Source organism: Ambystoma mexicanum, chromosome 2p, assembly GCF_040938575.1.
Source record: "Ambystoma mexicanum isolate Mex_15411 chromosome 2p, UKY_AmexF1_1, whole genome shotgun sequence".
NCBI classification, from domain to species: Eukaryota; Metazoa; Chordata; class Amphibia; order Caudata; family Ambystomatidae; genus Ambystoma; species Ambystoma mexicanum.
The window spans coordinates 1,302,697,182-1,302,712,401 of NC_090923.1; the positions used below are offsets into that span (position 1 = coordinate 1,302,697,182).

Consider the following 15,220-nt stretch of genomic DNA (forward strand, 5'->3'; position numbering starts at 1 on the left):
CCTGTGGCCAGGAAGTGTAGTACAGACACCACCTTCAGTAGGGGTGGGATGGCGGTTGGGCTATCTATCATGCTGACAAGGTCAGCCTGTGTCATGTCCACAATGGCGGCTATGGTGTCCCGGTCCAAACGGTAGAGGGTGTGGATCTGCTCATCAGTGAGGTTGAACGGATGTGCTCGGAGGCGTGGGATTGCGGGCTGCCTGCGTGGTGGTAGCGGCTGTGCTGGCGGCCCTTGCTGGCCCTGCCTTGGCCTCCTCCTCCTCCTGCGTCTCCTCCGTGCGGCCGGTTGTAGTTGGTGTTCGTCTGCTTCTTGGAGTTGGAGTACTTGCAGTGCTATCAGGTCCCTCAGGGCCAACATCGCGAGTCCTGCCGGTAGCATTTCGGTGTGGTTGTGGGAGGAGACCGGGTGTGCAATTCATGTGTTTTCAGGCTGTATGGCCTCCACCTGTGGTGATTCATTCCACCTGTGCAAGCAGCTCTCCCCTTTGGGCGAGCACGTCCCGCACACAACGCTGCAATTCGAGGAATGGCATCTTGCAAATGCAATCATGTATTTGGACCCGATGGCCGTGTAACATTTGTTGATATGTACAATCGGCTATGGTCCCATTGTTTCACATACAATCTTTGCAGTCGCGAACAGACTTGTGATGGGTCAGTGGAACGTAGTACTCGAGTAACGGTGGGCACTCATGCATCACTGTACCGAGTTGCAACGACGGGCGGGGCATCCCATTAGTGGGTGAAGGCAGTTGCCATTTTCACACACAGCCGCACTAGATGGATTAATTTGTGATTTCAAACGGCCACAGATGCCTTTTCGACGTGATGTTGCAAATGAGGAATTCGAAGGGCGGCGCTTTCGGTTTTCAGCTAGCGCCGGGGAGATGCCCACAGGTCTGACTGCAAATATAACGTTCTATTGTTCAATGTCCTTGAGACAGGGGCCATGGCGAGGAAGCAATGATTGATATGAATAGTTTGGGATGCGCAATAGCGACGTGGGCGATGAGGCCGGACGTTCCCAAATACATGTTACTTCACAACACTTGAATTACGGGCTGGGGCACTGTGGATTTTGCAGGCTGCATGACGCACAGACTCAATGGAAATTTCTAATGTTATGTGAGTAAACAATCAGGCGTTTTTATACCGGGATGAGGGAATGATGAATGGATGCATGGCCAGGTGATTTGATACAGGGTTTGCCATGTACAGGGCTTGTTGGATTCTATCCGCCTCCCCTGCGCTATGTGATGCAGGGCTGCCATAGTGGGACCATCGTCTATCTGGCCTTGTTGAGCCCTCCCTGTCTCAACGCGCCTTCAGACACTTGTGTGCATGCACGTTAACATTCCCATCTGATGGAATCTGTTTTGACAGACGCATGCACAGGTACACTCGTTTGTGATGGTGTTTACACCTCGATATAGATGGTTATGAGTCGCAAGTGGCTTTGGGGTGGTGATGATCCTTTGGAGTGGGCTAGCATGCATATGGCTGTGGATTTAGTGTGATCATTGAAGTGAGTTGTTCGAATGTAGTTCTGATGGCCATTCTGTTCTTTTTCTTTTCTTTTGGTTGACAGGTATCTCCTCCCCTTTTGCCACTGCCATCTGTATGCCACTCCTGCAGATGGCTTTTACTCCCGACACCTGCTGATTCGTGTTAATCAGTGGAGCAGCATTACGATCTTATGGGACGATCGCCAATGGGCCACATGCCCTTACGCAGTACTAGTGGCTCGGAGCAACATTTCGGCCTTTCAGCTGGACTAGTGCCTCCCCATTGGGACGGCCCTGCAGTTCTGTGCGCTTCCATGTTGCCTTTTCGTACGTGAATGTGGCTCTGTGTACCATGATGGAACAGGGCGTCACACAAGTAGTAGCTGGTCATTCCTTGCGGATGCAGCCCACAATGGTGATATGTGTTTTGGAGTTCATGGACTAATGGCTGTATGGGCTTGGTGATTTTGTTGTGCATTAAATTTCTATTCTGATATGGGCCGTGTAGCGTTCTTCTTTGCGAGTGATCTGGCATATTCCTATTTGGGGAGCGTTGTATTGTGAGGAGATCTGCATTGGGTTCCAGCTTCGGAGTTTAGTTGCGTGGTACTGTGCTGGGCGCGTTTGCCTACGGAGTGAGGTCAGGGATGGGGGCTGCCAATATGACTGTTTGAATGTTGTCATGCTCAGGGGCGGGGGATTGGGTTTTGTGTAACAGATGCCGGTCAGCCAGGTGGACTGGTGGAATGTTGTGATTTTCGGAATATTGCTGGTCACAGGTGCCTGTGTTTGCGTGCGTTTCGGGGGGGGGGAATGTGGTCATGTCCATTGGAATGGCTTCTGTATTCGTGCCATCTGTGCCCTGCAGCTCCCATTGACCCCTCTTGTGATTCTTTTGTTCGTTGGCATGCATGGGTGACTTGTACTTTTCACTGGTTGCATTGTGACTTCATTGCACCTACGGGGAGTTGTACTTTGTGGGCAGGGAGCGGTGTACAGGCACTCAGTGGGGCCGTTTACGGTTGATTCGCGATGCCGTACTTCTCACCATGGCGGAATGGTACTTTCCGCCATGCTTGATGGCGTTAGGTACATGTCCGCTAGGGTCGGAATTCGTGTACCCTTGCGCCATGGTGGTATTTACGGTTTGGCATGGCGCGCGCGCGCGTACTTGGTGCAGTTAGCGTTGGCGTTCACTACGGTGTCGCTAATGGCTTTGTACTTTGCGGTGACGGGTCATAGTCGCACCGAGCGCTATTCGATGGCGGTATTGCATTTCCGCCATCGTTTTCCGATTTCCGCCAGGGTCGTAATGAGGGCCAATGACAATAACGTCCATAAATGCATTTACAGATTTTGGGTGGGAAGGTTGGATAAGACAGAATCCTGAAGCGCTGCTGGTGTAGATGAGAGTGTAAGCAGTGGTAGCCAGGAATGCCCTCCTTGCTCCAGCCTCACAAACTCATGGATCTTATTCTTGCACTGCTGCATGAGATTTCTTATGAACCTTGTTATGGGCGGGGTCTGGGGGTCCCTTTGACATTGTCAATTCACACTCTGCAGGCAAAGCATTGCAGTCCATTTGCATACTTGCCATCATGACCCATTCCAATATATAGGTGTTTATTCAATCCTGTTTTTTTCTTTGCATTCTGTGATTTTTAGTTCCACTTTTCGCATTTTAAAACTCGGACTACAATTCCCAGAATGCAAAGAAAAAACCCAGGACTGGATAAGCACCTACGAATTGGAATGGGGTCAAGTATGTATTTGGGCAGCAAAAAATCACACTTAATCACTTTAATGCTGTTGCTCTGAGCAGTCCCTCTGGTTTGAAAGGAACGGGAATGAGTTTAAGGTAACTTGTGATTGTACAGAAGTTGCTGTTGCACGTTCAATGACAGCTCAGTAGGTCGGTGGGCTTTCACTGACCAGGGGACTCCCTCAGGGGAGACATTCCTCTACAGGACTCAGTAAAAACAACATGGTCCATGCACCAGAAACAAGGAAAGAGCTGCACGCACATTAAAGGAGAACATTAAGAATGCACACCTTTATCTTGGAAAATAAATACCACTGTAATTATTTTAGCCTGGTCTATTCACTGGATCCGTATCTGCATAAAGTCAGGTTATTAGCAGTTATCGGGGCATCCCGGTGCGTTGACCCTTGTTGAATGACAAGGCAAAGCCTAGACATTACTGACAGCGCGCCGCACGGCTGCATTGACCATGCATCAGAGAATGTATGGGTTGAAATGAGTGTCGAGATGGGTTATGAAACGTCAGTGTCAGGCTATAAAGAGGGAGGTGTACAAATAGCACTCTCAAGTATAGCAGTACCACCATCTGATGGTGAACACCAAGAAAACACTCAAAGTATGTCATGCAATATGTACAAGCGTGGGGAGCGAACGAGAACAGAACATCAGCTCACGTGAAAGCAGAGCAACCAGCATTACAAAACGATTACATCAACTGCTTTCCAAGCTACTGAAACTAACGAGGAGGGATGCTTAAAGAGCCGCAGAGCGTATGCAATGACTGTTTTCATGTATTGTGGGTATTCGGCCCTACAATTACACAACTGCTCACAATATAGTGAAAGGACGGGTCCTGCTGCGCTAGGCAACTGAAAAGGTCTCGCCTGGACAGCTGCTCTGGTCGGTGCCTATAGGTATCCCTCCAACCTATATCCTATAAAGACAAACTGATGTGGCTCACAACCAGGCTAGGCGCAACCTTTTTGCAAGTCTTTTTGTAAATCAGCACAAACATTCCCGCCAGGAGCCGTGGCTATTTTAGGTGAGGTTTAAAAAAGAACTTTGACATTCCTGCAGTCCCTCATGTTGCTGTGCTTGCCCGGACACTTCTGTGGTCTGGCAAGCAGATACCCAGGCCCCTTTAATGAAATCCAGCATCTTTCCGGAAAACAATGTTTAGAGCACAAAAGTGCCCCCTAAATCTAACGCTCCCCTGGCCACGTTTGCTGCAGGATCTTTTTCTGTCTGCATTCATGGCTTTGCAACACCTGTGATTACTCCCTCTCCCGGCACGCCTGCTCATTAGAATCGTTATGCTACTTAACACCGCCAGTAAGGGCCGGCCTAAATATTCAGAGGGATAAACGCCAGGCACCCAACTCATGACCAAACGGAGAACACAAGTCAGGCCAAAACCCACACCCCAGAATCAAGACCCAAAGCGTGGGTACTTTAATGCCAGGTCAGCAAATAAGTATGACGTCATCGACAATCTCATTGAAGAACCTGAGGGATCAAGGAAACCTGGCTCCAGAACAATTACTCCGACCCCCTCCCCCACACCCTTTGCCACGAGGAGGCCCTGTATTAATCATGAGCCAGACACATTCCCTTCGCGTCTTCTACACATGAACTGAAGGTGTGTTACAAGAGGACAGACAGCAGGGGGGGAAGATGCAAAGGCAGAGAGCAGTCGGCATAGCTGCTCCGCTCCAGCCAGTCCTTATTCGAAGATGTCCTCTAACATTCCAGACAAAGATCCAGCCAAAAGACCGTTCCTGGACTGCAACAGTGTCCAAATCCAGACGCCTCGCCCTGGCAATCACTGGGGGGTTTTAATCACTTACAGGCTGCCAGGCATTTTTCCTTCCCATGGCTGGCAGCGTTGGCCCTCCCCGCCTTCACCTGCTCTGTGGCACCTGGGTCCAGAGGTCACTCACCGCCGATGTCCACATCTGGCAACCAGTGGCATGAGGCTCGTTGTCCCCCAAAGTCTCTAACTGCTATTTGTCTTGTTAGCTTGGGACTTGGAGGAGGCACGTTTAGATTAGGCTTGGCGTGTTCTAGGAGACACCCAATTTCCCCTTTTGATTGTCCTGCTGCTCCCGCCTTTGTAACAATCTTGTTCCATGAGCTCCTGCCCCTTTCTCTTCTTGTCACGCTGTGAGGTCATTCCGTGCTCTTCCTATCATCCCCCCACCCTTGCCACTTCGTCACATGCTAGTAGCACCTCCCCACCTCAATGTTCCAGCAGTTGTATAGTGCGTCTGGGATGCCTTACCTCTCTAACCCAGCCTGCCCATTCTGTTTTTCCTTTCCTTTCCACAATGGCTCTACCCCCAGTCCTTTTCCAGCTCTCCCTCTTGTGGCTGAACTCTCGGCTCCCTCCTCTTGTCTTCTCATTACCCCTTTCTCCGGCTGTCTTAGGTCTTTCTATCAAATCGTTCCTGCCTATTTCTGCTTGTTCTAATATTTCACTATCTCTTCATCTGTTCCTGAAATCCTGCTTTCTGTACGCCCCTTCCTCCCCCCTGTTCCCTCACCACCCCCTCCTCTGCTTTCACCACTTCCTCATGTTCTCTTACCACCCGTCCCCCCTTATCTCCGCCATCTCCTCCTTAACCAGCTGTCACATGTCACTTCTCCTTATCCACTCTTCTCCTTGCCTCAAGCCACCTCCGAACGGGCCTCCTCTTCTCCTTCACTTTCGCCTCAGGCATGCTCCTTTCTTTCACGCCTACTCTCGCCATATTCCCACACCTGTCTGACAAAGACAGCATCCTTTATGCGGGGTGGCTGCTCGGCATGTCAATCTCTAACAGGTGTGTGGCATGCCAGTCTGTCATATTGCATTGAGGGATTTGAACTTGCGGGCAGAAAAGCTTGTAATTTGTCAGCTGGTTCGCCTCCCTTTGCAGCTCTGTGAAGTAAGCTCATATCTGGGGCTGGCACCATCTGGCCTGCAATACTGGCGTATGCACGCTGTAGAGGGCATGAAGCAGAATGATCAATTTTGCAATTTCTATCTTCATGAGTACCGGGGCCCGCAAACAGATCTGTCTTTGTGTGTGGCTTGAAAACGTCTAAAGGGTAAGTGTGTGATTGTCAGTCTCTCCCTGTCAGGTCTTTTGTTCCGTGAATGCTGCTGTAAGGTTTCCCTGCTGCTCCAGAGTTTGGCAATCTCTCTCTGGATTTCTTAAAGGGCAAAGCTGGTTGTTGCCACTCTATGACAAGTCACTGTCCTGTTCTTCAGAGAGGGTGGTGTGAGCATGGGATCCTACCAATGCCACCTCCAGGCCCAGTCTCACAGAATGGGTTGAGGTCCCCTGCCCTTGTGGTTATCCCATCCCTATACCTTAGAGAACCGCAGGGCACTTTGTCACAACCTCTTTCAGAATGCTTCCAATAAGAGTTCCAAAAGAATGAAAACAAAAAAAGCTCTGATATTACACAGAGATCTGAAGCTGCACACTACATCCTACCAAAGAATCTCTCTTAAAACCCTTACAGTCGTTCAATAATGAACCAATAATCACACCCTAGCGGACCCCAAGGGACATCTACCCTTTTCTAGGACTTTTGGCTAGAACTCTGCGAGCGCCAGAATATCAACAACATTATACCTTTCACGGGAGACCGCAATCTCTAGCTAAGAGGAAGAACACACACATTCTCCTCAATATTATGGCATCCTTGGGATTCACAGAATGGGTCGCCCACACCCTTCCCCCCACACAGATTGACACTCCCCTGATCCTCTCTTCCCTTGGAACCTCAGCTAAGCCCAACCAGACCAGGTCAATCTTTACTGGTCACACCATGTTCTGTTGGCTAGCAAAACCTTTCTGCCAAAGTGCTCAAGTAAGAACCTTGAGAACATATCCAAAGAACCTGAAATGTGACACATAAAAACATAACAGAAGTACATTTTACCAATATGTAACCCTTTTTTTGCAGAACTATGCTCCAGCTAACAGGACTGAAATTTACCCAGGCTATCGGAGAATATTCTTCCCCTGCTACATCTATCCTTCCCTCTGTAGCATCTATTTCCCATCCTCTTTTCTTCCCCAAGTTTATTTTTTTTCCTCTAGCAGACCAAGGTCTGGCTATTATTTGGCATATGTGACGAATCTGGACAATTCGTTCCTTCTACCCAGAGGGGAGTCACCCCTTTGTGGCTAGGGAGATGACCCCGCAAGACCCTCCTTAGGGGTCTGGGCAAGTCGGACCTCACTGGGAATGACTCCTCTCCTGGGGACAAGGGCTCCCATTCCAGAGCGGAACTTGTAGTCCAAACCACCTTGCCAGCATATATGGATGTGGAAAAGACTTAATATCTCCTGCAACGACTATGTTCCGAAGAATCCTTCTTTTCAAGTATTGGCTACCAGCAATGCTGAACACAACCTGAACTCCATAGTCAATGAAGAACACCACTCTGTTCACTCCTGTGATGTGTATAAGAGAGTAAATTCCTACAGAGGAAAGAGAATCGTTACGCAGAGGCCATCCTCGGCATAGTTGACGTCCTGGAGGGGCGGGCCATGCTGGACCGCAGAACAAGTGGCAGCGAGGAGGACAAACAAGCGGCGAGCGCAACACCTGAAGGTTGGCGTTCTACCCGACTGAAGAACCCAGGTCACAGAGAGAGCAGAGATGGGAATACCTGTGTCTATTTTGGTGGCATGACCACAAACGTGCTGTGGTAGCCGGTAGGCCGGTTACAGACGCCAAGACCAGATATTTAGAGGAAGTCTGTTTCCCGGAGCTCTGCACACATTGGACCATAGCTACGGAGACAAATAACCACAGGGAAAGCCGATAAGGTTATGGGTGCCTGAGAATCCTGACAGAGCGCAAACCGTTACAAGGTACGAACATAGTGAATAACAGCTGGGAAAGCTATAAAGGTTACGGGAACCTGAAAAATGCAAATAACCTATGAAAGGGGGACTGATAAAAATAGAAACATTGTGAATAAGAGCTGGGAAAGCCGTCTAGGTTACAAAAGCCTGAGAAACCCGAGTGTGCAAATATTCTATCAAGGGAAGATTGAGAAAAGCACAAACATTGTGAATACGGCTGGGAAAGTTATCAAGGTTACGGGAGCCTAAGAAACCTGAATGTACAACTACCATATGAAAGGGGGATGCAGAAAGACATATGGACACTTTGAATTAAGGTTGATAATGCAACAGCAGTTACAGAACTCTGATAAGAGTGGGTGGACAACCACCCTATCTGAAACAACAGGATAAAAGTAAATAACCTGTATAAGGATCACAGGACTTTGGGGACAACCCAAAACTCAAGGAGGAAGTGTTTTTTTTTTGTTTTACGAAAAATCCTGGTTGAATGGAAACGTTCACAAGAGACTTTCTTTGTTAACAGGAGAAAGTGAAACCCTAACTTGATACAAAGACTCTGAAGACTATCCTGTGGTGTTAAAAAGAAACTTTTGAAAATCAGAACACACTAAATATGAATTGGACCAGGTAGATGCCCTGTTGAGGCTATTGCGCAAAGCCTCCCATTTTTCTTTTCGATAGATGTTTCTTCTAAAGTGGTAGTGCCAGTTAGTTGGATAGGTTTTGGACAGAAGAATTTTATTTTGGACGTTAAAGCACACCTTTAGCTTTTGTTTTGTTAGTTAGGGAACTTCCCTCATAGCAACAGGGCTAGTTAGCCTTTATGGCTCTTATTTAATAAATCCTCTTAAGAATGAATCCAAATTGTCTGAGTCTTTCTTCTGGTTCACCACACAGTATGAACGAAGATTTACATAACATGTCGGTGAGGTTATTAGCTGTCCACCCTGATCCAAGCCATCTACTTTGAGCATTGACTCTGGAAGTAATAGCACAAAGAAAGTAACACCCAGCTAAAAAGATTGAACATGTAGTACAATGTATAACTGGTCTGACTAAAAAAGATCAGGGACCAATCTTGCAGGGAAATGGCAGAAACCAAACTCCTGTGTGGTTGCTTTAGCCTAGAAGTTACAAACTAACATTGCAAACAAGAAACAGGATTACGTCCGCAGTTCAATATAGCCAACCAGCAATACCAAATCACCAAAACTTTTCAGCTGTAAAAGTATTACACGTGGCCTCTAATCCTCCCTAGAACTGACCAAACATGATCTTCCTTAAATACCAATAAAATCACAACCTTACAAGCCATGGTGAATCCACAAATGGGAACAGATAATTTGTCTACTGAAATCCATAAAACAGTCACCTTCAAGTTGGTATGAGAGAATGGTGAAATTACTAAGGGGAGTGAAAACACGCTCCCCCCTCTATCATGCATTCCTCAATAGTAAAAAAATAAAATTCATCCACTTGCTCCCCAAAACTAAAAATCTGCATCCAATCACTCCAATGTGATATAATATCCAGAGGGGTTATAGACATAATTTCGAATACAAAAATCTCGAAAGTCAAAAAGTCGAAAATCGAAGAAAAAAAATGTCGAATTTTTTTTTATGACGTTTTCTTTTTGAAATGGGGGGGTTCCCCCCACCAACCCCCCCTTTTTATTTTTTAGCTATTTTTTTATATAAACTAGAGCCAAAAAAAAAATATCGAAAAAAAAAATTCAACAGTTTTTTTTTCGACATTTTTGATTCGACTTTTTTGTCTTTCGAAATTTTTCATTCGAAATTATGACTGGACACCTACCCAGAGAGCTACAAAAAAATAAAAAATGATACAAACATTGCTATTAAACACTCCTTTTAAAATGACAAACTCTACCCCATTGAACCAAATTTCCAGTCAATATGCAACTTTCCCTTCCTAGCGAAGGTTTTCGAAAGACTTGCAATACTGTAATTACAGAATCATAGCAAAACAACAGGCCTGCTTCATGACAGGTAATCCATGCTCTGACCAAACACACAGGACAGACTATTCCATTCTAATTATTTTGGACAAAAAAACAGAGTGGTGAAAATGCTCTTTGTCCTAAAGCCAATCAGGCAGCTTGGAACGATGGCTGTATTCACTGGTCTAAGCCTACATTCTGAGCAGCCTGTGTACAGCTCGGCCGGCGCCCTCTATTGCCTGTCCCCCCCTTAGCAACTGCAGAGTCGGCTTGGTTCAGATCATCTCATTAAAACACTAAATCCTTATCAACAGACCATGGGACATACAACCAAATCCTTCAATGGATATGATCTTTCTTCAACAAAGAATCCTTCCAAATAAAACCTGCACTATGTCTGCCCAACACCACTCCATCGCAAAGTGAATTCACCAAAGTTCTTCCCGAAACTACTGGCTCTTCAATGCCTAAATGCAGCCTCTAAGCAACATATTCAACACCTTTTCTGACCGCTTCCAGATCTATGCAGACGACACACAACACAAAGTCCACGACCAATCCCAGCATGCAACCAAAAGAGAAGTCCCTGATGAGACAAAGTCACTTTAAGGAGGCTGGGGGATGTGTCCCTGGCTAGGGACCCTGGGGTTGGTAATTGCTGCTCACATGAAGATGTGGCCCCGCAGGTGGAATACAGGGGATTAGCCAGGGTCTCTACCCCATCCGTAGCTGTTTGCGTTGCCCCCCACACAGCCAACAGGATCCTTACCCATGACCCCTAAGCATAAGATGTCCTGCTCATGAGCCCCTTCTCATAGTAACCTGCAGGCCACATAGTACACCAAAAACACAGTGGGTAAACATAGTTCGTAGAACACACTGTGAGGCCTCACCACACACAGGCATGGAGGATCTTCCTGTCTGAACAGTAGAACAGAGGAACACAAAGACAGTTAGGCCCAGCACTAGTACATGCTAAAGGAACCATCAAGGCATTGGTTGACCGGGAAGATGAGACAACCTTACTCCAAGACGGTGAACCATCTTTTTGAGCTCTTGCTGCATGCAGCCGCAGCCTGGCCCAAGTAGGTCTAGTGATGACGTCCTCTGCCTCGTTCTGGGGATCATCATTGGGCCTGACCAAAAGGGCTAGATGACAGCCCAAGTAGGGAATGATGGGCTCGAAGGTGGTATGGGAAGGAGCTCAAGGGCACCCTGACTTAGTCCCCGTCTCAAGGCAGGAGACAGTCACATGAGGAATCCATGCAGTTCACCTCCCCAGGTGAAATAGCCTGAAAGTGCCATTAGCCAGACCCCAAATCCCCAAGAAGGAAAGCAAACACACAGATTCAAAGAGAGTCCATTTTACAGATAATACTTTCAAAACCCACACTGTTCTGTTGACTAAGACCCCGAATATATAATAAGCCACTTCAAAGACCCAGAGACATTCTCCCCGTTCCCTGTGTTTCAGCATGTGATACAATGCTGTCGTTTTAATGCAGCATTTCTACCCACCAATGATACAAACTTACCAAACCATTGTCTACTGGCAGAGTTTTCCTTTACAGGTGTTACAATTTAACTGAGAGCTAGTATTCATTTCATATCACATTCAGAGGGATTAAAAATACTGCCAAAGGATTTCCAAATCACGAGGTTCACAAGCCAGTGAAGCTGTGTACTCATCAAATAGTATTTTACAGTAAGAGGAAAGGGTAAATAGATTCTATGATGGCAGATAAGGGCTTGGTCTTGCCCTTAAAAACCAGAGTACGCGGAGAGGAGTCTAAGGGGCAGCCAATCCCAGCCCCACTCCAAGTTCAGGACATAGGCGCAGAACCTCACATAAAGCTCATCCAAAGGGGGAGGGAGCACAGGGTTATAAAAGCCCACAGGCTCAGTCTGGCAGGTTGAGTGCTTGGATTAGGAGCTGGAGGCAGGAGTTTGGAGAAGGTAAGTGGAGAGAAGAAGAGATTGGGAAAGGGTCAGGGGGCTGGAGACATGAACCTGAACGCAGGGTAGAGGCCAGGCAAGTGGATAAAGAACAAGGAGGCTGGGGTTCAGAGGCTGGATGACGCCAGACCACGAGCGTTGGATATGGGTAAAGACTTGGGAGGTTGGGGTAGAGCGCCAGGAAGTTGGGTGAAGCCATGCCAGCAGAGACCTAATCGGTATAAAAACTCAGTAGACAAGAGGGCAGATATAAGAATCTCAGCAGTACTAGAGCCTGAGGTCTTAAGGGAGGGCCCAGGAAAGTGTGAATATAAATACTCTTAAGAGCTGGAGTAGTTATTAAGGAGTAAGCGAGTGGTGGCCAAAGAGAAGAAAAGTGACCAGAGAGAAGGTACTCAGAGGTGAAGGCAGCGGAGAGAGATCTAGCGTTGCTTATGTGTGAAAGTGGGGAGAAGGACGTTGGTGCCCAAAGGGGCAAAGAAAGGTCCCAGAGAGGTGTGGAAGCTGGGAGAGACCAGAAAATACTTGTATGTGAAAGCAGAGTGCAGGTGGGTGGTGCTAAAAAGGGTGAAGAAGGGGAGACTGCAAGTAGCCAGGAGAAGAGCGAAATCCAAAGGGATGAGGAAGTAGAAGTTGAAAGTAGACCGAAGGAGGGTGGTGCACAGAGAAGCGAAGATGGAGCCCAAAGATGTGAAAGAGGCATAGAGGATATTAAAGCTAAGGACAGAAAGGAAAAGAGTGGTGCTCAGTGCAAAGAAGTAAGTATTCAAAGGGGTGAGGAAGGGGAGAGACTTTGAGAGTAGTGACATTAGTATCGTAAGGGTGAAAAAGGAGGAAGAGAAAAGAGATATCTTGAGAAAAGTGCACTAAGGGGGAAAGAAAAAGAGGTGAAAGTATTAAGTACAGTACCAAAATGAGTGAAGGCAAGCACAATCTATCAAAGACAGTATGGTGACAGTAAATCACTTTCATGAAGCTGACCCCACAAATTAGATATGATCAACCTTGGTACTGGCCCCACTTCCCCACTGAACACATTAAATGGTCTGCATTCACATTCACACTCATACCAAATACACTCAGTCAGAGGCACACACACACTAACATACACTCTCAAAACGTTTGCACACACACACACACACACACTAACATACACTCTCATACACTTCCTCTTAGGTATTGTGTTCACCGGTGCTGAACCTTCTCTTTGAGTTTGAGGCAGAGTCATGGACGCCGTTTGGGAAAAAATTCAAGACACGCAGGGGCACCCAAGAAAAACACAGACACATGGGGTGTGCCGGCTGATCAACATGGTTGTTGGCAGCGTGCAAGTTGAAACTCAGCACTCCGGCGTAGGCTTTTTAAATCCTAAAAGTTAATTGAATTACAAGCAATGTGAGAGCCACATTGCTGCAGAAGCCAGTGGAGGCACGTCGAGCACTGTAGTAGAGCTGAAGGGGGAGTAATTGCCCCCTCATCCCTCGTCTCCCCACTTGCTCTGCCACTGCATGAGCCCATAAAGTTTGTTGTAGGACTTTCTCTTCTCAGAAAACAGTCTCCTGGGAAGGGGAGCCCTGCAACCACTTGAGGCTGCAGGGAAGGCATTATTAAACTTATAGTTTCCTAGAACATTTAGTTAATGAAGAACATCAGAGTCATCCTGACAATTTGGTTGTGCTTTATTCCTACCCTCTAATATTTTACCAACTCACTGTAAAGGTCCCTCAGCTAAATATTTGAAACTTATGTTTCTGTGTTTATTTGATCAGGCAAGCAATGAAAATATAGGAGAACATTGCTCTTGTATACAGTTTCAACAAGAATCATATCCCAAAGGTGGTCAGGGCACATGAGTTATTGAATGTAGATCTTACAAGTTCAGAAGAAGAGCATCAAATATTTAAAAGAACAGGCCGCCGCATTAACAACCCAGCTTCTATGTATGTACTTACCCATGATTTGCCCTCTCATAACTGTTACGTACTGTGAAGGCCAAGTGAGAAAGCAGACCTTAGATGTCATGTGTAGTAGGCAAGACAGACAAGTGAGCTACATGCTCACTCAGTGACACACATCACATTTCAGGCCAGCATGACCTTCTCAGCTGTTCATCCAACTCCAGCAGATAAAATGAGTGCAAATAACTTAAGACATGATACGCTTCATAATGTAAGTTTCTATACACAACTTTGTGTCAGCTTTATGCTACAAATAGCCAGAAGTCTTATTACTGTGGCGGCTTTAACAGAGTGCCTTCTATTCTTCGACCATCAGCAGGAAATCACCTTCTATCAAAAGCAAGAATCATCAAAAGTGAGATCTATATAAAGAAAGTCAGGGGTAGCGTGCAAAAATATAGTTGATCATCACTTTCAAAATTGCATGGCTCAAACGCTACACCCAAACTAGAGAAATACCTTTCCACTAGAAGCACTCCCCCCCCCAAGCCAGGCCACAAATGGAGAATCAACAGCGACCACCAATAAGTAATGGGCAGAATCAAAGATAATGGATTTCACAAGCCTTCTTCTAAATTGGAAGTCTATGTTTAGATTTAACAGTGAAAAACGTCAAGCTGTTAACATCCTGGCACAAGGCAATTGGATGGGTTCTAAATTGGATTGGCAGATGCTGCAGTAATATAGCATTACTGTACTACACGGATCTCCAAGTCCAATCCTTGAGAACCTCGAACCATAAAAGGTTTTCGGGATTACCACCAACTGAGTAAACCTCCCCATATATTTTATAGGGATATCCTGAAAACAGGCAGTGGATTTGGCTCTTAAGGAATTAACAGAAAGTCCCCCCACTCTAGTAAATATCAATAATGCCACAAAAAACGAAAACAAAAATTGTTGATGGGTGGTAAGAGTTTAGACTTATTTTTAGGATAAATATTGCTTTTGTTGCAGGCAATTAATTACATTGAAAGGCAGATAGCATTGGCACGCAACACATTTGAAAATATGTCTGGCATTTGCTTGCGTTCATTTAAGTTTGCTGCTCAAAAACATTTACAAATTGAATGCAGATCATGCCCCAACATACCATAACCATCCAAAAATGGGTTTCTGGCTCATGGAAGAACTGCCTGTTTTTCTGTGTATGCAAGGACTGTGCAGGCTTGGAAGGGCTGAAGGTCCTGGGAGGGTACAACAAGGG

The 15,220-nt window shown here is 46.5% G+C and overlaps 1 protein-coding gene across 3 annotated transcripts in view; it reads right to left on the reverse strand.

Annotated features, from left to right (window-relative positions):
- The window catches only part of CCZ1 (CCZ1 homolog, vacuolar protein trafficking and biogenesis associated), a 732,451-nt gene that overhangs the window by 613,272 nt on the left and 103,959 nt on the right, over positions 1 to 15,220 (reverse strand). For all 3 annotated transcript variants that reach the window (XM_069645641.1, XM_069645642.1, XM_069645640.1), the window contains one exon: positions 15,107 to 15,200. In XM_069645641.1, the coding sequence (XP_069501742.1) occupies positions 15,107 to 15,200 (94 nt within the window). The remainder of the gene's footprint in view (positions 1 to 15,106; positions 15,201 to 15,220) is intronic.